We start from the raw sequence: 21,471 nt of genomic DNA, 5'->3' as shown, positions 1-21,471 counted from the left end.
ATAGACTTGTGTAGACTTGGGTCCAGTTTGAGACCACCTGAAATGCCCTGGCTCAATGCTAGGGAATTCCTGGGAATTGTAGTTTATTGTGGAGAGGACTAAATGTCTCACAGAACTACCCTTCCCAGGATTCCCTAGCCCTGAGCCAGGGCAGTTGAAGCGGTCTCCAACTGAATGGTTTGTGCAGTGGGTTTTGGACCTTAGTTCGCCTGCTCTCTTTGAGTGCCTCTGCTCTGCAGAAAGAAGGCCCTTTGGCCTGGGAGACAAGATGGCTTCCCTGAAGAAGAGAGCGGCACAAGGCACCACCATTCAAGAAGGAGAAACTGGAACATGTCCGAAGGAGGGTGAAGGGTCTGGAAACCATAAAGCCCTTTGAGGAACAACGTAGGGAGCTGGGGATGTTGAGAAGAGAAGAGAAAGATGTTTATCACACTATACTCTTATAGTGCTACTATTCCACTTTGACTCCTCTAGCTGCCTCCTGTTGCATTGTGGGATTTGCAGTTTTAAGGAGGGGTATTTAGAATTCTCAGGCAGGTTAAGAAGGTTAAGATGTGATATGATAGCCCTGTTTAAATATCTGAAGGGATGTCATATTGAGGAGGGAGTGAGCTTGTTTTCTGCTGTTCCAGAGAATTTTATGGCAGCCCTAAGAGAATAGGACCCAGAACAATGGATGCAAGCTGCAGGAAAAGAGATTCCAGCTCAACATTAGGAGGAACTTTCTGACATTAAGGGTTGTTCGACAGTGACACACACTCCTTCCTTGGAGAGTAGTGGAGTCTCCTTCTTGGAGGCCTTTAAACAAAGGATGGCCTTCTCTTGGGGGTGCTTTGATGGAGAGTTCCTGCACGGCAGAATGGGGTTGGACTGGATCAGGGCCTTTGGGGCCTCTTCCAACTCTAGGTTTCTATATCCTTTACATTCTATGTCTTTTATGTCTCGTGATACTTTAGGGATGCTTTGATGGAGAGAGAGTTCCTGCATGGCGGAAGGGGGTCGGACTCCAAGGAAAAAACAAACAAGCATGGAGTCCCTGAGGAAAGGCAGGGACGCAGGAAAGGCTGCTCTGGAGCCAGGCTGTCAATGGAGGGAGGGCCTTTGGGCCGAGAAGCCTGTCCTCCTGCGGAGCTTGGCAAGGCTGGAAGTGGCTCTGGATGGAAGCCAGTGTGGCCCGAGCCTGGCTGGGCGCGCGGCCAAAGGGAGCTGGGCTCCGAGGCCCAACGGTCCAAACGGAAAGGCAGCCGGTGGAGTCCTTTGCTCACTGGGCTCCGAAGGGAGAGAGGGAGGAGGAGAGGCAAAGCCGGGCTCCGCTCCCTGGGCTGCCCCCGATACTGGGTAGGCTCTGGCCCCAGAGAGAGGCAGAGGGAGTGGGAGAGGCGCCTCGCCTGCCCTCTCAGCCGCCTCCAAGCCACACTTAAGAGCTCAACGTTACGCTCATCCCTCCATATTGGAGGCTTTGACATTTGCGGGTTGGATTAATATATGTCCCCTCTAGGAATCTCTAGCTCCTTCAGTGCGACTCTATGGCCAACTTTAAGCAAATGTCGCCCTGAAGGATCTACTAGAGATTCCTAGAGAGGACACTCCTCCTCTAGGCCTTTTAGCTCCTCCAGCGCAACTCTATGGTCAATTTTAACCAAGAGTCATCCAGAAGGATTTCCTAGAGAGGACACTCCTCCTCTAGGCCTTTTAGCTCCTCCAGCGCAACTCTATGGTCAATTTTAACCAAGAGTCGCCCTGAAGGATCTACTAGAGAGGACACTCCTCCTCTAGGCCTTTGTAGCTCCTCCAGCGCAACTCTATGGTCAATTTTAACCAAGAGTCACCCTGAAGGATCTACTAGAGATTCCTAGAGAGGACACTCCTCCTCTAGGCCTTTGTAGCTCCTCCAGCACAACTCTATGGTCAATTTTAACCAAGAGTCACCCTGAAGGATCTACTAGAGATTCCTAGAGAGGACACTCCTCCTCTAGGCCCTTGTAGCCCCTCCAGTGCAACTGTATGGTCAATTTTAACCAAGAGTCGCCCTGAAGGATCTACTAGAGAGGACACTCCTCCTCTAGGCCTTTGTAGCTCCTCCAGCGCAACTCTATGGTCAATTTTAACCAAGAGTCACCCTGAAGGATCTCCTAGAGAGGACACTCCTTCTCTAGGCCTTTGTAGCTCCTCCAGCGCAACTCTATGGTCAATTTTAACCAAGAGTCGCCCTGAAGGATCTACTAGAGAGGACACTCCTCCTCTAGGCCTTTGTAGCTCCTCCAGTGCAACTCTATGTTCAATTTTAACCAAGAGTCGCCCTGAAGGATCTACTAGAGATTCCTAGAGAGGACACTCCTCCTCTAGGCCTTTGTAGCTCCTCCAGCACAACTCTATGGTCAATTTTAACCAAGAGTCGCCCTGAAGGATCTACTAGAGATTCCTAGAGAGGACACTCCTCCTCTAGGCCTTTGTAGCCCCTCCAGCGCAACTCTATGGCCAATTTTAACCGAGAGTCGCCCTGAAGGATCTACTAGAGATTCCTAGAGAGGACGCTCCTCCTCTAGGCCTTTGTAGCTCCTCCAGCGCAACTCTATGGCCAATTTTAACCGAGAGTCGCCCTGAAGGATCTACTAGAGATTCCTAGAGAGGACGCTCCTCCTCTAGGCCTTTGTAGCTCCTCCAGCGCAACTCTATGGCCAATTTTAACCAAGAGTCACCCTGAAGGATCTACTAGAGATTCCTAGAGAGGACACTCCTCCTCTAGGCCTTTGTAGCTCCTCAAGTGCAACTCTATGGTCAGTTTTAACTAAAAGTTGCACTGAAAGACCTAGAAATTCCTAGAGAGGACACCACCACTAGGCCTCTGTAGCTCCTCCAGCGCAATTCTATGGTCAGTGTCTGTCAGAAGTTGACCACAGAGTTGCGCTGGAGGACCTAGATATTCCTAGAGAGGTGCCCTCTCAGGTTAAAAACCATAGTGTTTTTGTAATTTGCGATTTTTCCATATTCACAGGGGTCTTGTGCTCCTAACCCTAGCGAATATGGAGAGACAAGTGTGCATTTTAAAACGACTGTCTATGATAGCTATTCAGGATCAGACTAGATGGCTACTTGAGACCTCATAGAAGCAAAAATGATGGTGTTCGGTTCCCTTTTGCCTGTCTTTTGTCAAGGCTTAGGAACATTCAGCTTCCTAACTGACTGTTCTATAAACATTACACTAAGTTCCACAACAATTCTTGTACAGTAAACAACCTCTTTGCTGAACATTATGAAACAAAGGTCCAACACACTACAGAACTAATAACCCACTCTGAGATGGCTTGAACTGCCCTGGTTGAGTGCTAGGGAATCTTGGGAATTGTAGCTTATTGTGGCACCGGAGCTCTCTCTGACACAGAAGGCTCCCTGTCTCACAAAACTACAGTTCCCAGGATTCCCTAGCATTGAGCCAGGGCAGTTGAAGCGGTCTCAAAGTGGATTACTATTTCTGCAGCGTGTTCTGGACCAACGTTAGTCAAGAGGGAAGGGGGAAGACTGCTCCATGTATCTGTGTGTTTCCTATAAACAATGCTCAGAACGCTTCATTTGTGGCTCTGTGAATTTTTGAAAGCTCTTTCTTGCAGGGCCCACTGGCATAATGAAATCAACTACTTTCCTTAAAAATCTCCCAGGTCTCTAGTCTCATCGATTTCGGCTATACTTCCTCCTTTCTTCCTCTCTCTCCGACCGCAGAGCAGCCATGGCAGAAGGCGGCAGGGATTGGGACTTCTGCATCATCTGGTAAGAAGGAACCCAAGGGCATGGTAGACAGACAGACAGGAGGTCAGTCTGCTGGAGGCTCTGGGCCTGGGTCTTTCGGCTTGGCTCCCTCGGCCGCCTTGGAGGTGGCTCTGGAGTAGAGCTGGGATGGGGAGAGAAAAAGAAAAGCTGGCTTCATGCGCTCTTTCAAGGGGTTGGAAAGGTCCCTTCTCCCAGCCCTGTCCATCTCTTCCAGCGAAAAGGAGATCCCTTTGGCCTACTTGGACCTTCATGAGTTCTACTGCAGCAAGAGCAATGGGGTCTGTTTCGTTTGCATGAAGGCCTTCCCCAAATCGAAGCTGAGGGACCACTACAAAAAGGAACACACCAAGGTGAGGAGAAGGGGGCCCTTCCACTCCCTATCAGGCCAGCCGGCCGGGGACTGAAGCATCTATGGCCTGCACCCACACTGGAGACTTAACCCGGTTTGGCACCACTTTCACTCTTTTGTGGCTCAAGGCTATGGAATTCTGGGAGTTGGAGTTTGTTGTGGGCTCCACTCTGGGCCTCACAACATACTCCATAGCCTTGAGCCAGGGCAGTTAAAGCGGTGCCAAACCGGATTATTTCTCCAGTGTGGATGCAGCCCTGGTGTCTTTGATCCTAGGTTGTCTGTAAATGCATGAAGATGGACAGAGGCCTTTCACCAGAGCCTTTTACCAGAGTAAGGCAGCTGGGGAGGCGTCAAGGTGCAGAATTTGAGAATTCTTTTTCCTGAGTTCAGTTACTTATTTCCCAGCCTCTCCAGTAGCTCTGCTGGCTGGGGGATCTGTCAAAGTTGAAAAAGGTTCCTTCCCAGGTTCTACTTGTGTTCTCTGTATCTTGACACTGCTCAGCTGACAAAGAAGAGTGCCTGGTTTTTCCTCTCTTGCCCTAGGCTTCCAAAGGTCCCTCGTGGCTTGTACCCTGCCAGTACTGTGGCATCAAGCTGGCCTTCAGCACACTCCAGGACCATCAGGACTACTGTGGCACTCGGACAAAATACTGTAGCTGGTGTAACCGAAATGTCATGCTGAGAGACCTGAAGGAGCACCCCGCAAACTGTGGCAAGAAGACGAAGGAAGTGGGAGTCGGCCAGGCCAGGCCCTACTTGAACCCGGAGCCTAATATTCGGACTACTCGAAACATCCTCCCTCCAGATGCTGCTTCCAGATCCCTGCCTAGGACAACCAGGTTTCCCGAGAGCAGGCTGTATAATGGTTTCTCACGTGACCAGCCACCCAGGCAGTTTGACAGGAGGAACATTGGTCCAGCTCAGGGGGATGGGAATAAAGGTAACTACATCTTGCAAACCAGGAGATGGAGACTTTTTAGGACAATGGTCAGGGACAGAAACTTTGGTTCCTGTTAAGCATGGTTAAAGTGGATACTAATGTCAACCTTAACCATGGTTGAGGGCATTAGGAGACATTCTTGAGAAAGTGGCTGACAAAGGTGGCTGTTTCCTTCACCACTGGAGGTAGAAGGATCTGTGTACTAGCCTTGTTAGGACACCAGTACATACCTTGAGCCAGCCACTTTTTAAATAACTCATTGCTGGAACATGGGCATGATGAAGTCCACTGAACATCTGGAATAGATAGAGTCATTCTACAAAAAAGGGGAACTAAAGCTCTGAGGTTCCCAGTTTTCCACCGCCCTCTTTGCTGAGGCCGCTGCAAAATTCCATTATGGGTAGGAGAATGAGCTTGCTCCTTTGGTTAGATTGAACTCTGAGCATGCTGACTCACAGCCATTCTCCACCTATATTTGCTGGTTTGTGAGAAAACTGGTGTTTTCAGCTTGGAAAAAATGGGGCCCCTGCTTGCCAGTTTATGAAGAGGGTGAATGTGACATTGTGGGGCCAGCATGATTGCTTGGAATTCTGAAGTGATGTTGGCAGTAGTTTAATGAGTGCTGTGGTGAGGGGTGCCATCTTGTGTCTCTTTGCCTTGCAGCTGGGATCCTAATGACGTGTTCATTCTGTGCCCAGCTGTGCCCAGAGGAAGACTTCATCAATCATATGGTTTTGTATATTACCACATATTCTTCTAGTGTTGCTAGAAGGGAGAATTGATAGACCTGAGGACAGAGCATGCCTGTAACCCCTCTTTTAGCACTACGTAGTTGAAGTGTGCTGAAAGCAAGGCTTCTGTAGCAAATGTACATGTGTGCACCTCCCAATGTATGGCAATCTCGTGAATTCCATAGGGTTTTCTTAGGCATGGTATACTGAGAAGTGGTTTATTTTTGCCTTCCTCTGAATATAAAAGCCTACAGCCCCTGGTATTTATTGGCAGTTCCCCATCCAAGCACTATTCAGATCTGACTTGGCTTAGTTTCCAAGATCAGATGAAATCTGGAGCCTTCAACATATTAAGTAAATCAATTTGCAATAGAACAATACACCACAGTATTTTTGTTATGGCTTCTTGTTTGTTGTGGCCCAGTCTTGTTCTAAACAAACAAGGATCTTGTATCTTGGCTTAAAATGCAGCTCTGTCTTTGCTAGGGTTGATGTAATATAGAAAGTGGGGAGACTTCTGTGGATGGGAGGCCTCCCAGCTTTTCTCTCCACATGTTGATAGCTATAGCAGAAGGGCTTCATGCTGGCTGACTGGGTCTTAGGCAGAAGGAATTAATGGCCTCTTTCTCTGCTTGCCTCCCCCCCCCAACAGATGGGATGCAACACTGTGCCCTCCTTCAGCCAAAGAAGCTCCTCTGGCTTCCAATCTGAGTACCCTTGGGGTCCGTGGGAACAGCACCAGAGCAACCAGAACATGGGCGGTAGACAAATGCCTCCATTCCAGCATGACACCAACAACAACCACATGCTTCCATGCGAGTTCTGTGGCGGAGAAGATTTTGAATTCCTTCCCCAGGTAAGGAGAGTGGCAGAGGTCACCTGGAGCATTGCTGGCTAGCCTTGTGTCATGGATGTGCGTGACATCTCTCCCTTCTCCCTTGAACTCTGTGCCTTCTCTGGGAAAGCCCTTCAAATTCTTGAAATTCTTTCTCTTTCTCAACTCAGGATAAGTGTGCCTTCTGCTCTGCCCCAGCCCCCTGGGTGGAAAGGATGCCATATATGAATTATATGGACAGAACAGACATACCTGATCTGCCTCGAACACACATCCAGCACCAAGGTATTGCCATTGTCTCTCCAAGAGACAAACAAGTTCTCAGCCTGAGAACTGTGGAAGGTGGAGAAGAATGTCATTAATGCTTAAAGCAGGATGATTTTGGAGATTTTGGAAAGATGTAGTTTGACTTATGCCTGCATTTGCCACTAAGAGATATCAGTCCTAGTCTATGATAGTTAGAGCTCAGAAAAAAGACGTTTTGGGTTAGAATCGTGGTCCTTGCTGGTTGATTCTGGGAGCTGTAGTCCAAAACAATCACTTTCTCAAGGTTTGGTATTTGGCCTTCTCCAAAGAGAAATTCTGTCTCTCTGCTCTGTGGCTGTTTGCATTTCTTTGCCTTGTGGTTCCTGATTCCCTCTTTTTTCCTTAAGGGGAAATCCCACCTCACTACTTTGAGGAGACCAGGCAACAGACACTTCCTCAGCCTGTTCGGGATAACCGGTACCCAACCAACCTGGTGACTGACCTCCATATTCATCTGACTTCTGACAACAGGAGAGAAAATAATATTGGGCCCAGTGTGTGTGTGCAAACATCAAGTTCTCACCCAAGTGACCTTTCAGCCCAATTTCAGCCCAATTTCCCTCCCAGCAGCTATGAGCCAAGTTTCCCAGAGACTGCTCCGTGTCTGCCCAGGTAGGTGTTTCCTGACCATCACAGGCCTGTATTTGACATTTCTCCATGTTCCTTAGTTACAGATTCATCTTCTTCCAGGGTGGACGTACACTGGATTCCTGGAGTAGGTCAACAGCACCCTCTTACCCATGTCCTGTTACAGTTCTTCGTAATTCACTAACATTGGCCTGTTACAGACTGCCAAAATAAAGCTGCTTCGGGTCTCTTTGGAGGTATGCTGTTTAAATGATGCATGCATCTTAAGAATCCGGAAGCTGCACCAAAGCTGCACTCCAGTGCTTAGGAATGGAGTGTGGCTTTGGCGCGACCTCTGGACTCTTAGGACCCATGCATCATTTAAATAGCATACCTCCAAAGAGACCTGAAGCAGCTTTATTTTGGCAGTCTGTAACAGGCCATTGTTTCTTTGTGCCTATGCTACATAAGTGGTTAAATGCCTGTACTGCAGCCATTCACTCAAAACCACAAGGTTGCGAGTTCAAGACCAGCAAAAGGGCCCAAGCTCGACTCAGGCTTCCATCCTTCCGAGGAGGGAGCTAAAATGAGTACCCAGACTGTTGGGGGCAAATTAGCTTACTTGCTAATTAGCTTACTTGCTGTTCACCGCTATGATCTTTGGAATAGCAGTATATAAATAAAACAAATAAAACAAATTATTACATTTATGTAATGTACACCATGATAGAGGACTCCAGCCAAGAAGTGCTATTCTCACATCTTGTTGCCATTTTGAGATGAACTGCAAGGAAAACCAGATATTTGAGGGGGGGGGGGGGGATTTCTGCTAGACCTAGGGCAAAAATAGTTGTGAAACCATGCTGTTTTTATGTTTAATTCTGAGGAAGCATTGCAAGACTGGCAGGGGATTTCAGAGGCTGGGAAAGTTCAGCCAAGACGCCCCTTGTGGCACACTGGCCACTCATTTCCCACATCTGCTTTAAAACCTGTTTAATCTTGAAGTGAGGTGAGTTTCAGGTTCCAGTTTGCAAAATGTTCATCTCTCTTTCCCCTTCCAGTAGCCTGAGAAATGAAGGTGGCAGGAGTCCCACAAGGCGTACCCGTTACAACAATATAGATGTAAGTATTGTGGACGGTCCTAATTTACCCCAAAGGCCTAATTCCCTTCTAAGGCTTTGTTAGGTCTCCTTGTTTGTTGTCCTGAGCTTTTGAGCATGGAAGGGGAAGGCAGGTAAGACCTTTTTCTAAACCAGAGCTGGGCAAAGTGCGACCCTCCCGGATATTGTTGGACTGTAGCTCGCAGCATTCATCACTGGCTGTGATGCCTGGGGCAAATGGGAGTTGCAATCCCAACACCATCTGAAGGAGGGATCTATTTTGCCCATACTTGTTCTAAATAAACAAGGATCTCATATCTTGGCTTAAAATGCAGCTCTGTGTTTGCTAGCGTTGATGTCATATAGAAAGCGGGGAGACTTCTGTGGATGGGAGCACACACCCCCCCAGCTTTTTTCTCCACATGTTGGTGTTGATAGCTATAGCAGAAGGGCTTCATGCTGGCTGACTGAGTCTTAGGCAGAAGGAATTAATGGCCCCTTTCTCTGCTTGCCTCCCCCAAGCAGATGGGATACAATCCCACCAGCACTTTGTCCTTCAGCCAGAGTATCCCCTCTGGCCCCCAATCTGAGCACCCTTGGGGCCTGTGGGAACAGCAGCAGAACAACCAGAACATGGGCAGTAGACAAATGCCTCCATTCCAGCGTGACACCTGCATCACCCCTTGCGAATTCTGTGGCGGACAAGATTTTGAATTCCTTCCCCAGGTAAGGAGAGTGGCAGAGGTCACCTGGAGCTTTGCTGGCTGGCCTTGTGTCATGGCTGTGCATGACATCTGTCCCTTCTCCCTTGAACTCTGTGCCTTCTCTGGGAAAGCCCTTCAAATTGTTGAAATTCTTTTTCTTTCTCAACTCAGGATAAGTGTGCCTTCTGCTCTGCCCCAGCCCCCTGGGTGGAAAGGACGCCAATGGAGCAAAGGATTCCAGTCATGAATTACATGGAGAGGACAGAGATACCCGATTTGCTTCGAACACACATCCAGCACCAAGGTATTGCCATTGTCTCTCCAAGAGACAAACAAGTTCTCAGCCTGAAAAGTGTGGAAGGTGGAGAGGAATGTCATTCATGCTTAAAGCAGGATGATTTTGGATAGTTGTAGGTCCTGCATGGAGCAGGAGTTTGGACCAGTTGGTCTTAAAGGCACCATTCAACTTTTATGACTGAAGCCTACAATGGATGGATAGCGACTCTTGTCATTCCTATTCTGGGGCTGACCGTTAGCTTTTCCATTGAGGGAGGTTTAATGTCCATTTCATGCTGAGCTCTCAGTTCAGTCTATTTAGCGGAGAGCCTGTAAAACTTTACTATGCTTGTATATTGAACACCCCTGGGACTCAGTGGAGGGACAGCATTCCCTTGACTGCCATTCTGTGGCTGGTGCACAGCTATCACAGACTGGAGAGCTTTCTGGTTATGTCAATGCAGCCCGATACAAAATGATTGCACCATCTGCCTAGGGCTAGAGGGGTTCTCTGGAAATGTCAACAGATGAGGTAATAATTCTATGTCATAGCCAGATACTTCCCAGTTCCTATACCTTCTCCACCAGTAACAGCAACTGGGGAGGCAGGATGAAGCTCTGCAACGGACACGAAAAGAAAAAGCCGTACGTAGGTACAGTATAAGTTTGATTTATGCCTGCATTTGCCACTTAGAGATATCAGTCCTAATCTATGATAGTTAGAGCTCAGAAAAAAGACATTTTGGGTTAGAATTGTGGTCCTTGCTGGCTGATTCTGGGAGCTGTAGTCCGAAACAGTCGCTTTCTCAAGATTTGGTATTTGGCCTTTTCCGAAGAGAAATTCCGGCCCCATACAGACTGCCAAAATAAAGCTGATTCGGCTCACTTTGGAAGTATGCTGTTTAAATGATGGATGCATCCTAAGAGTCCGGAAGCTGTGCCAAAGCTGTGGTCTAGTCCTTAGGACTGGATCATGGCTTTGGCGTGGCTTCCGGATTCTTAGGACGCATGCACCATTGAAACAGCATACCTCCAAAGTGAGCCAAATCAGCTTTATTTTGACCTGTTTGTATGGGGCCGAAGTCTCTCTGCTCTGTGGCTGTTTGCATTTCTTTGCCTTGTGGTTCCTGATTCCCTCTTTTTTCCTTAAGGGGAAATCCCACCTCACTACTTTGAGGAGACCAGGCAACAGAGGAGAGAAAATAATATTGGGCCCAGAGTATGTGTGCAAACATCAGGTTCTCACCCAAGTGACCTTTCAGCCCAATTTCACCCCAGTTTCCCTTCCAGCAGCTACGAGCCAAGTTTCCCAGAGACTGCTCCAAGGCGGCCCAGGTAGGTGTTTCCTGTATTTGACATTTCTCCAGGTTCCTTAGTTACAGATTCATCTTCTTCCAGGGTAGAAGTAGATTGACTTCCTGGGGTAGGTCAACAGACCCTCTTATTAGTGTCCTGTTACAATTCTTCATAATTCACTAACAGTGTTTCTTTGTGCCTCTGCTACATAGCTAAGCATACATACATTTATGTAATGTACACCATGATAGAGGACTCCAGCCAAGAAGTGCTATTCTCACGTCTTGTTGCCATTTTGAGATGAACTCTTACTCATGTCCTGTTACAGTTCTTCGTAACTCATTTCCCACATCTGCTTTAAAAGCTGTTTAATCTTGAAGTGAGGTGAGTTTCAGGTTCCAGCTTGCAAATGTTCATCTCTTTTTTTCCGCTCCAATAGCCTGAGAAATGAAGGTGGCAGGAGTCCCACAAGGCGTAACCGTTACTACTAAATGGAGGTAAGTATTGTCTGATGACACATCTGATGAAGAATTACAAGATGATGGTTTAAATATACATTAGTTCCTGAAATGGCAATTAAAGGAAAGGTATAAATTAGGAAAGAAAAAGACACTGAATTGGAGAAATCAGAAGTGGAGAAAATATTAGATACAGAAAAGAAATGGAACTTATTAAAATTATACAAATATTTACTGAAGATTGAAATGGAGAAAGAGGCGATCAACAATAATATGATATTATGGGCACAAAATATATAGAGCATCCCATTGGTTCGTATCAATGGGAACTCACATGGATGAAATGATTAAAATACACTAGAAGCCAATGTTTTATCGCTGGTATTTAACCCCAGATTTTATGAGTCTATGAGATCAATTGGCCAAAATGTATAATGCAAGTAACAAGTGTTGGAAATGCTCGAGAGAGAAAGGCACATTGTTTCACACATGGTTGGTCTTGTAAAAAGGCAAAGGACTATTGGTTAAGAATACATAAAACTATTTGTAAAATGTTGTCATGTTGTAATGGAATTCTCACCAGAAGTGTATTTGTCAAATATTCTGAATCTAGATATAGAGAAAAAACATGGCAGAGTCCTGTTCCATCTAATAACTGCTGTGAGAATGACCTATGTTCATCGGTGGGAAGAAAGCAACATACCGGACATTGAAGAATGGATTACAAACATTTATGATACCGCTGAAATGGATAAGCTTAGAAGACTACTATCAGAAGGAAATTTAGAACACTTTGGAAAGGACTGGGATAAAGTTATTGTATTATTGAAACAGAAAAGAGGATTTATAGAGAGATCAATCTCTACTTAAAACAAAGGGGAAAACTCTGCTTTTTCTTTTTTCTTTCCACTTAAATATATAAAATATATGGGGGGAAAGGAGAAAAACACTAAAATTGTTATTTATTTTAAGGGAAAGGTAATGCACTGAAGACCATTTTTAAAAAAAGTTGTTACAGAAGATTCAATAGAAAGAAAAATCATATCTGTAAGGCTGGGAGGTTAGATTTAAAATAGGAACTTAGGAGAATCTTTGTCGAGAATTAACATCATAATATAGACTAGATCTATATAGAAATACCAAGAGATCTTGAGAGTCAGAGAAGGAGAAGTAAAAGTATATAGTAAGTGAATAAAGGTAGGAGTATGTAGTAAGTTTTGGAGGAAATAAGAGGGGGAAAGAGAAAGAAAGAAAGCGAGAATAAAGACAGAAGAAGTAGTAGGGGAAGGAAGAGAAAAATAAGGGATAGAAAGGGATAGAAAGAAGAGAGGGATAGAGAAATAGGTGTGAGTGAATTTAGAAGGAACTCTGGACCCAAATGTTTTTGTTAATGTAGAAATGCAATGTTATTGTCTTAAATGTGCAAGTTGTCTGTTAATGCTCTGTTTATATTTTTACAGTTTTACATATATCTGCTTTTATATAAATATAAATATAATTTTCAGGTTGATGTATCAGCGTTCATGACAACAAAATAACAACGATCAGAAGATATTAATGTTAATAACAACAATTGCTGATAGGCTGTATAAAGAAGTTCCCAAACTAATATATAATAGACACTAGAGAGAATATATATGAACACATGTGCCTATTTATATTTATGAGAATGTAATGTCTAGATTTGTGTGGGTTTTATTGTGTTATTTTATTCTATCTCGCATTATTATGCATTTAGTACTGTTTCATCACTCTTTATTTTTTAATTTGTAGTTAATGTATATGTTTTTCTTTGTTCCTGTCACTTGTTTCATTCAACACTAGTATCCATGTAGTATGTTATTTGTTATGTTATTACATTCCAAACCAATAAACATGATTTAAAATGGAAAATGGTTCTCAGCCAAGTATTCTCTTTACCCTCTGCTATTTGGGCAATAGGGATTCAGGTAGCTGAAGGGTTTCCTGCCTGTCTCTATCCTAGAGTTTCCCCCGTTTGCTCAGACACCATTGTAATGCATGGTCAGCAATGTGCCCAAGTATCTAAGCAGCCACACAATGTGACCACAATGTTCTGGATGTGTCTGTGGTCACATAAAAGACTTCTTTTCTTGCCAGGATGAGGTGCATATGTTAACATACATTTGAATGTAACTAGTAATTTTTTTTAAATACAGCAACTTGCATGTTGTTTGTTTGCCTTATTTAGCTGAAGATTGTCTGAGAGACCCAAGAAATGGAGTGCTTTCCCGCTCTGCTGAAGGAGAGTCTTAACCGAATCAGTCTTCATCCCTGCTCCCCAAAAAGGGGCTAATATCCTGGGAATCTCTCCTTAGTCCAACACTTCCTTGTCCTCTCTCTCCTGCTGCCCTTTCATTAATGTCTGGCCATTTCTCTTTCACAGGCAAAACCCTGGCAAGCTGAATCCCAACTATTCTGATGCTGAGAAAGAGGAGAGGAACTTGTCAGGGCTGTGCATGGTTCTCTCTTTCTACCTTCAGCCCAGCACCAGACCTTGGGAAACTTTGGTGGGAGTGATGTTATCTGGAGGCGGGATGGGAAGTGTGTGCGCCACCACTGCAGGCAGAGATGTGGTGGCAAGAGGACCTTTCCTAAGTGTGCAGCGTCTTGGGGAACAGATATGAGATGCTTTTAGGCCTTCAGCTCAGGATACCCAACTGTCAGTTCCTACTGAGTTGTTTCCTCTGCATCCAACAGAGGAAGGGCTGATGATCCAGCAGCAGAGTTAATACCACAGCCATGGCTCTGTTGGCTTCACAAGACTTGCCACTGTATGCCACTGTGGCATACAGATTCTTTTCTTGTCCTCTTTAATCCAGTCAGATCCTCAGTCTAAGGAGATGGGAGAGGGAAGTACTTAGAAAAACCATTACATTTCACAGTGAAATGTTTGTCGCATTTGCTCGTGTGTGACAATAACACGGTCTTGAATACCAGAAGCGCCCAGTTAAATGTCTTAAAAGCTGAGAGGCTTCATGAAGCAAGTAAGCCTTTTGTCTTCTTCCTCCTTGTGCTGATTGTTATGTTCTGAACACTGTTTTAAAGTTCTCATAATAAGCTTCATATCTGCCAGTCAGTTTTGCATCGGGAGAGGTTTTGTATTTATTAACCCCTGACAGAGACCCACATTTACTGTAGGCACAATGCTGCCAGAAGAGTCAGCTTGTATGATTCTGGGATACCAGGTTTGAGCCCCATTGCACAATAACAGCTGTAACAGAGGTGACAGCAATGCAGCCAGTTTCTCATCCCTTCATTGGCTTCATTAAGGTTCTTTATATGAACTCTGTCGCCACAGTACAATTGTTAGAATACTGAATTTGTTTTCCCTTGCTAAGGCACAAAACAGGACCAGGTTTTGTTTAACGTAGCTTTAAAACTCCCTAAGAAGCATTCAAGGACTTTTTTTTTTACTGAAGGATGCAGTTAATAATTTAGATTAAATGAATCATTTGGTTTCTAAATTTTAGAAGATGCATGTATTAGAGTTGAGTCTCTCTCTGGCTTTGCTTCGCAAACGAAGATTCAGGAAGGACTCATCCCGCGCTTTGTACAAGCGCGTTGGTGACTAAGAAGACCAATTTGGGATAAACAGGTCCGGTTGCAGAAAGCACAGCAGAAAGTCTCCTTGGGTGATGTTTCCAGGTTGCGGTTCTTTCTGCGTTGTCGTTTCTCTTCGAGGCTCGTTCGGCGTGAGCTTTCGAAGAAGGCCGCAGCGTCATGGATAGTGCGTCTCCATGCCTCCCGATGCGAGGCCAGGGAGGACCATTGTTGGTGATCTATCTGGCCAAGCCTGAGATGTTGTTTCAGGAAGTCCTTGTATCTCTTCTTTGGGGCGCCCCTCTTACGCTCTTGACCCATGGCGAGTTCACCATAGAATACAATTTTTGAGAGGCGATGGTCCTTCATCCTAGAATCATGTCCTGCCCAGCGCAGCTGCGTCCTCAATAGCATGGCCTCAATGCTGGTGATCCCTGCTTGCTCAAGGACAGCAACATTTGTCACATAGTCAGTCCAGTGTATATTTAGAATTGTGCGTAAACAGCGCTGATGAAAGCGTTCAAGGAGTCGTAGGTGTTGGCGATAGGTGACCCATGTTTCAGACCCATAGAGGAGAATAGACAGTACAATGGCTCAAGTGTTTGTTACTCCAGACTTCGTTTTAATATTTTTTGTTCTGTTTTAGAGTTGAGTAACAGAACAAAAACTATTAAAACGAAATTACATTTTTCCAGGAGCTGACTGTTTTTGGAGGCTCTGTCATTCCTGGGTGGTTCAAGAGAAACCCTTTTTGATTGCTGGACTCCACAATAATAGGTAAGAGTTTGACTCTGCTGTATGCTCCTTGAATTGAATTTTAATAATAGTTAATAATTGTGCTGTACAATTATTATTTTATTGGTTTTTATTATTTTATATTGGTCAATGACTGAATAAACAGATTGATTGATTGCTGGAGCCATCTAGCGAGTTGCTTGCAGAACTGGATGTTCTGCCCGACTTTGTGCTGTACTTAGTTCATCATACTGAGTCAGCAAATGAGGCCATGCAATCCCTTATCACATCCCTTATCACTTAGCCTATCTGTATGCTGCAGTGCAGTATATTTAAGCATTTAGCTGACTCTGGCACAACTCAAAAGATTTAAATAACCTCTGCATCTCCAGTTGTGGTTGAAGGTAAATCTGCATCTCAAGCAGAATGTATATCCATCAGTTTAAGAGTATAAGCACAACAATGGAAGGGAAACTGATCTGTTGATGTGGTCCATGGAAAGGTTAATTCAACTTTCCCATAAATTAATTGGATTCCACAAAGGCAATGTAAGAAAGAAATCTGCCTTAGTAAAGAATACTTGCATACCCCCCTCCCCACTTGCCTCCTAAGAACCAGAGTTTGGAAATGTTATTTTCTGAACTACAGTTCCAAGAATCCCCCAGCCAACATGGGCAATGAGTATGTTGCCTTGAGGGTGCTGGGAGTTGTAGTCCAAAAGATAACTTTCCTAAACTCTTGGTAGAATTCTTGGACAGGGTAAGCAAATACAACTTGTGCCTTTACTTAATCCAGGTCTTGTTGAAAGATGCTATCATAAAAGCACTGAAGCAGAGTCTATTCACTGTGTCTCCCTACAGTCAAATGAAGGGGCTTTGGCTGGCCTGCATTAACTGCCAAGCCAGGCAAAGGCAACGTCACTATGGTGGAAAACCCAAACTTGCTTTGGAAGCAACTGTGCAGTTTCAGATGTGACTCTCAAACCCTGGAAAAGATGTGAGGAATAGTAGCTTTACTTCAAAGGTGACAGAATAAAGATAACAGTACAATCTTATACATACATGTCTGCTCAGAAGTATGTTCCACTGAGACTTATTAGATTGCAGCTCATTATTTCATTAGAGTGAGTGACACAAGGAATGAAGACCATGCGACAATCCAGATTACAACTCCCATTATGCTGGATATGACTGCTGGGAGTTGCAGTTCAACAACTTCTGGAACTCTGCATTCTGTACCCTGGGATACATTTTTAAAGTGAAACTGAAACTTTAGTGATGCTGACATTAATTGGAAGTGGACACTATGATACAGCCATCTTCTATGTTAACTCCTGTCAGACTGTCTTCTCCACTTTACATTGTTGTTGATCATAAAGCTTTTTCCTTGTATTAATTAGCCAATGGCTGACTCTTACCAAATCCAATATAGTTTTACTATATCGTTATTCACTGCCAACATAGGTCTTGAAGAAATCTGCCAGCAAGTGTTAACCGCCCCAGTTTTGTTCACAGTAGGAAGAAGTGAAATGCATCTGCCAAGCAGTCCAGAATGACATGGGCAAAAGTCTGCTGTTGGGTTATGAAACTTCATCATGGGATTTCAAGTAGACTGGTTTGGAAAGCCTCCTCAACTTCTCCTGATGTCGAAAGGCTCGGCCTTGCTGCTGGGCAAGGCCCATGGGAGGCAGATGAATCTGCAGGTACCAAGAAGAAAATGCAATTAATTTATGCCAAACTAGGATTCAGAACTTTTGTTTTGATGTCTCCTACCCTTCCTTTCTCATGAGGCTTCTAGAGCTGGAAAAAGGACAACCGAAATTGTCAAGGGACTGGAGCCTCCCTGTGAGGAAATGTTTGGAGCTTTGTGACTTTATTAAGAATGGAAGTTAGGAAAGACACAATAAGGGTGTGTGAAAATGTGTATGGTGTAGAGAAACTGTTGAGAGAAACATTTTCTCCCTTTCTCATACTAGAAACAGATCATCTACTGACACTGAATGATGCTTAGTTCAGGACAAGATAAAAGGAAATATGTCTTAACATAGCCATGATATCCTTGGGAGGTTTTCCACAGGCAAGAGGCTGGTGACTGTGTGAACAGAATGCTGGGTTAGAAGTAATTTTATCCAGTATCACTTTTCTTATGCTTAGAACAGAAAAGGGTAGCAGACATAGCCACAGTTTGTCAGTTCAGACATCACAATAAACTCTTACATGAATGAGGGCTGGCAAACCATTTTAAACCAAGCTGTCTGAGGAGCTTATCAGATGAAGAAATAAGCCATCTTACCTCTTCCGCATTCAATTCAGGATCTGGGATGCCCCTGGATGTGATCAGACTTAAATCACCACTGATCTATCCACAATACTGCCGCCCAGATAGATCCCAGGTCAAAGGCTTGCTCAGTTGGTACTTTTTCAAAGTTGGAGAGTTTCTGACTTCAAAAAAAGGCCGGCTGAGCAAGGCTTCAACCCAAGATGCATCCAGGCAGCAGCATCGCAGCAGCATAGATTTAAGTCTAATAACATCCAGGAACATCCCGGATCATTAATTGAATGCGGAAGAGGTAAGCTGGCTTATTTCTTCATCTGATAAGCTCCTTTATCTTGTTTATCAGTTGATCACAAAGCAGGCTTATCAATTCAGCCATTTACCATTTCATGTCCTTACCCACAGTTCAGCATGAGTTACAATATGGTGTTAATGGAGATGTACTGTACAGGATTGCTGCATGGATGAGTAAGAAGGCTTGTCAAGTACCTTAAGCATTAAAAACTCTTCACAAGGGAATTGTACAAACTGGAATGGCCTCAGGTTTGAAGGAGCCCACAGCAGAGAGCTCTTTGTGAGCTCCTTCCAACAGTGATGAAGACTACCATTTTGTAAGAATATGTTGAATGGCAAGGCTATTCAGCTATGATCTGTGGGTGAACTATAGCAAGCACTCTGCAAGGATAAGGAAGGAGCAAGCAGAGGCTGATGTCATTAACACTGCGTTGGATCCCAGTTTGCAGAGGATATGTATGATGAATCACTGGTGAATAGTGAACAACCGCTGGCCAACAGTTATAATTTGAGATCTAAACATTTAAGAATCAGTGCTTCACATTAAGTAGATATCAAGTTACCATCCTGATCCTTTAAGCAAAGATGAAAGGCATAATTTTAACAATTCTTAAAAGAGGGAGACTACTTTGAAGATTAGGAGCCTCAGCCCCGACTCAACTATGACTCATGGACTTAACTCTGTTTGCAGAATGGCTCCAAGAAAAGCAAATGTGACTCTTCCTCCGCTTATGTCTATGATACAAATCAATGCTGGACTACCAGACAGTGTAAGGCTACTAGTAAGGTACCAGTACTAGTATGGACTATCAGCTGACTTAGGCAGCTGATAGTGGGGTATAGCAGCACTTTCTAAACTCTTTGGATGTTCTCAGAGGACAGAGCTCTGTGTGCCACATGGGATATCCTGTCTACTATTAGGCAAAGTGAGGCAAGCTGCCCTAGGTAGCAGATATATGATATATAAAAAGGCAGCAAACTTGCTTATTATTTTAATGTATTTTTACTATGCCTATGGGATGTTCTGCTTCAGTTTCCAGAAAAACTTGAGTGGTTATAAGTACCATACACCTAGAATTGGAGAGGCATCACATGCTGATCTGCCTCAGATGCCAAAATGTCTTGGGTCAGCCCTGATAGGAATACGTTCACATTGGAGGCATTCTTACTTACAGGCCTTGGATATGGGATGTGGTAGTGTAGCCCGATCTCTACTCTTGCCTTACACTCTTCTATACATTGTTTAATCAACTCAGGATCCGTTAGCTGTTGAACACACAAAACAGAAGGGGAGAAAATAAAACACACAATTGCATCAAAATAGCCCTGTGCATGAAAATCAAGTCACCTCTAAGAATGTCACTCTTGGTCAACTAAAAAGAATGAACAACATTTGTATAAAGGAGCATGTGTCTATTATCTGGGAGGAAACCTTTCTCCTAGCATCTCTGAACATGGAACCTAAGTTTGAACATGATGCCATAAGTATTCAGCAACGCACATCATGGCTAGGATGGACTCACATTTTTATTCTTTTGGAATAACGTTTTAGCCTCATTTATAATATACTCTTTCTCTTTCATGGTCTCTTCCATCTGTCCGGATGCCGCCTGCCATTTTTTGGCTATGCGGAATATCTTGCGATAAAGGCCAAGGACTTCTTGACGCGTGACCAGCTGCATCTAAAGAAATGGGGACAAAACCATTGAACATTTGAGTCAAGAGGAAAAACAGGCCCTTCCAAAGAGATGGGACATTTTCACACATGTCCTAATTAGTTTTAAATATTGTATTAGCTCTTAATGAATGCAAAAAAGAACCAAACGAGGCCAGAAAGCACTATTATCTGTTAAGCCGACTGAAAAGGCAGAAACGCCACAACAAACGGCCATTCCCAGAATTCCAGAGCCTTGAGCCATCATGGCAGATATAGGTCCCAAACAGACTGCAGAAATAATAATCCAGTTTGAGACCGCTTTAACTGCCCTGGCTCAGCGCTAGGGAATCCTGGGAACTGTAGTTTATTGTGGCACCAGGGCTCTCCGACAGAGAAGGGTAAATGGCTCACAAAGCTACAGCTCCCAGGGTTCCCTAGCATTGAGCCAGGACAGTTAAAGTGGGTCCAGAATAAATGACCATTCCCAGAATCCCACAGCCTTGAGCCATGGCAGTTAAACAGGATTATTATATTATGCTATTATTATTTATTATATTATATAATTGCATATTATATTATTATAAATACTATAAATTATAATAAACTAATTATAATAAAATAAATTACATAAATTATAATAAACTAATTATAATAAAATATATACAAATTATAATAAAATAAAATAAAATTATAATAAATTAAATTATATATTATATTGTTATATATGATGTATTATAATAAATATATCACAAATTATAAAAATTATATAAATAATTACAATAAAATAATTATAATAAAATATATAAATTATAATAAAATAACAAAACTATAATAAAATAAAAATTAAAATTAATTATATATTATATATATTATAATAAATATTATATCATAAATTATAAAAATTATATAAATAATTACAATAAAATAATTATAATAAAATATATAAATTATAATAAAATAACAAAACTATAATAAAATAAAAATTAAAATAAATTATATATTTTATATATATTATAATAAATATTATATCATAAATTATAAAAATTATATAAATAATTACAATGAAATAATTGTAATAACATAAAATAGCTGCGCTTCAGCGCCCCCTAGCGCCCAGGGCAGGAACAACGCATGCGCAGTCCCGCTCCCTATCTCTGCCGAGCCATCTGGACTGTACCAATGTTGCGGCGGGAGTTGGACGGCGGCAAAAGCAACCAACAGCCCCTCCCTCGTTTTAACAACATTTCGCAGGGCCTCTACGGAACACTCCCCTTTCTCTCTCAGCCAGACTACCTCTTCCTAATCGAGGCCCCGCTGTGTCTAGGCAACGCTCCCCTCCCATCGTCCATTAGAATGGTTCATTCCGACACAAACTTACCTCAGCGTCCAAAGGCTGCGGGAAGGGAAGCCCTGTCCGTTGACGTCATGACGCCGCCAGTGGACGCTCTCTCCATAGGCCCCACCCCCAGAAGTGATGAGGAGAGCTAACTGGGACTTAGTCCTGGTGGCTGTGAGATTGACGTCATGGCGCCGCGGGTCCCACCCACCGGAAGTGACGCAAGCTGTGGAGAGGGTTGGGGAGGGGCGAAACGGGCATCCCTTTTGCCCTTACGTTGCGTG

General features: G+C 43.9%; 2 protein-coding genes across 7 annotated transcripts; one reads left to right on the top strand and one right to left on the bottom strand.

Annotated features, from left to right (window-relative positions):
- Positions 1 to 1,305: 1,305 nt before the first annotated feature.
- On the top strand, positions 1,306 to 13,192 carry LOC149306369 (TRAF-type zinc finger domain-containing protein 1-like). Of its 4 annotated transcripts, none has more exons than XM_089540129.1 (14): positions 1,306 to 1,338; positions 3,657 to 3,765; positions 3,980 to 4,115; positions 4,661 to 5,057; positions 5,721 to 5,788; positions 6,441 to 6,644; positions 6,794 to 6,908; positions 7,277 to 7,541; positions 8,561 to 8,618; positions 9,122 to 9,322; positions 9,472 to 9,604; positions 10,728 to 10,911; positions 11,312 to 11,369; positions 11,944 to 13,192. In XM_089540129.1, the coding sequence occupies exons 2-13, from the start codon at positions 3,725 to 3,727 to the stop codon at positions 11,361 to 11,363; spliced, it is 1,854 nt and encodes a 617-aa protein (XP_089396255.1). In that variant the 5' UTR covers positions 1,306 to 1,338; positions 3,657 to 3,724; the 3' UTR covers positions 11,364 to 11,369; positions 11,944 to 13,192. The 4 variants fall into 4 exon arrangements, with proteins under 4 accessions (XP_089396255.1, XP_089396252.1, XP_089396254.1 ...); XM_089540126.1 differs by having other exon boundaries at positions 8,558 to 8,618; XM_089540128.1 differs by lacking the exon at positions 1,306 to 1,338 and adding an exon at positions 2,322 to 2,777 and having other exon boundaries at positions 8,558 to 8,618.
- A 3,431-nt stretch (positions 13,193 to 16,623) lies between these two features.
- Positions 16,624 to 21,386, bottom strand: LYRM1 (LYR motif containing 1). 3 transcript variants are annotated; one of them, XM_089540213.1, is made up of 4 exons: positions 21,230 to 21,386; positions 19,718 to 19,876; positions 19,368 to 19,460; positions 16,624 to 17,322 (listed from the first exon to the last, which is right to left on the bottom strand). In XM_089540213.1, the coding sequence occupies exons 2-4, from the start codon at positions 19,874 to 19,876 to the stop codon at positions 17,206 to 17,208; spliced, it is 369 nt and encodes a 122-aa protein (XP_089396339.1). In that variant the 5' UTR covers positions 21,230 to 21,386; the 3' UTR covers positions 16,624 to 17,205. The 3 variants fall into 3 exon arrangements, with proteins under 3 accessions (XP_089396339.1, XP_089396340.1, XP_089396341.1); XM_089540214.1 differs by lacking the exon at positions 21,230 to 21,386 and adding an exon at positions 21,029 to 21,043; XM_089540215.1 differs by lacking the exon at positions 21,230 to 21,386 and adding an exon at positions 20,912 to 20,932.
- Positions 21,387 to 21,471: the final 85 nt, after the last annotated feature.

Source organism: Sceloporus occidentalis, unplaced genomic scaffold (genome assembly GCF_023333645.1).
Source record: "Sceloporus occidentalis isolate IW3139 unplaced genomic scaffold, rSceOcc1.0.p SCAF_10, whole genome shotgun sequence".
NCBI lineage: Eukaryota > Metazoa > Chordata > Lepidosauria > Squamata > Phrynosomatidae > Sceloporus > Sceloporus occidentalis.
This window is presented reverse-complemented; position numbering and strand designations above follow the sequence as displayed.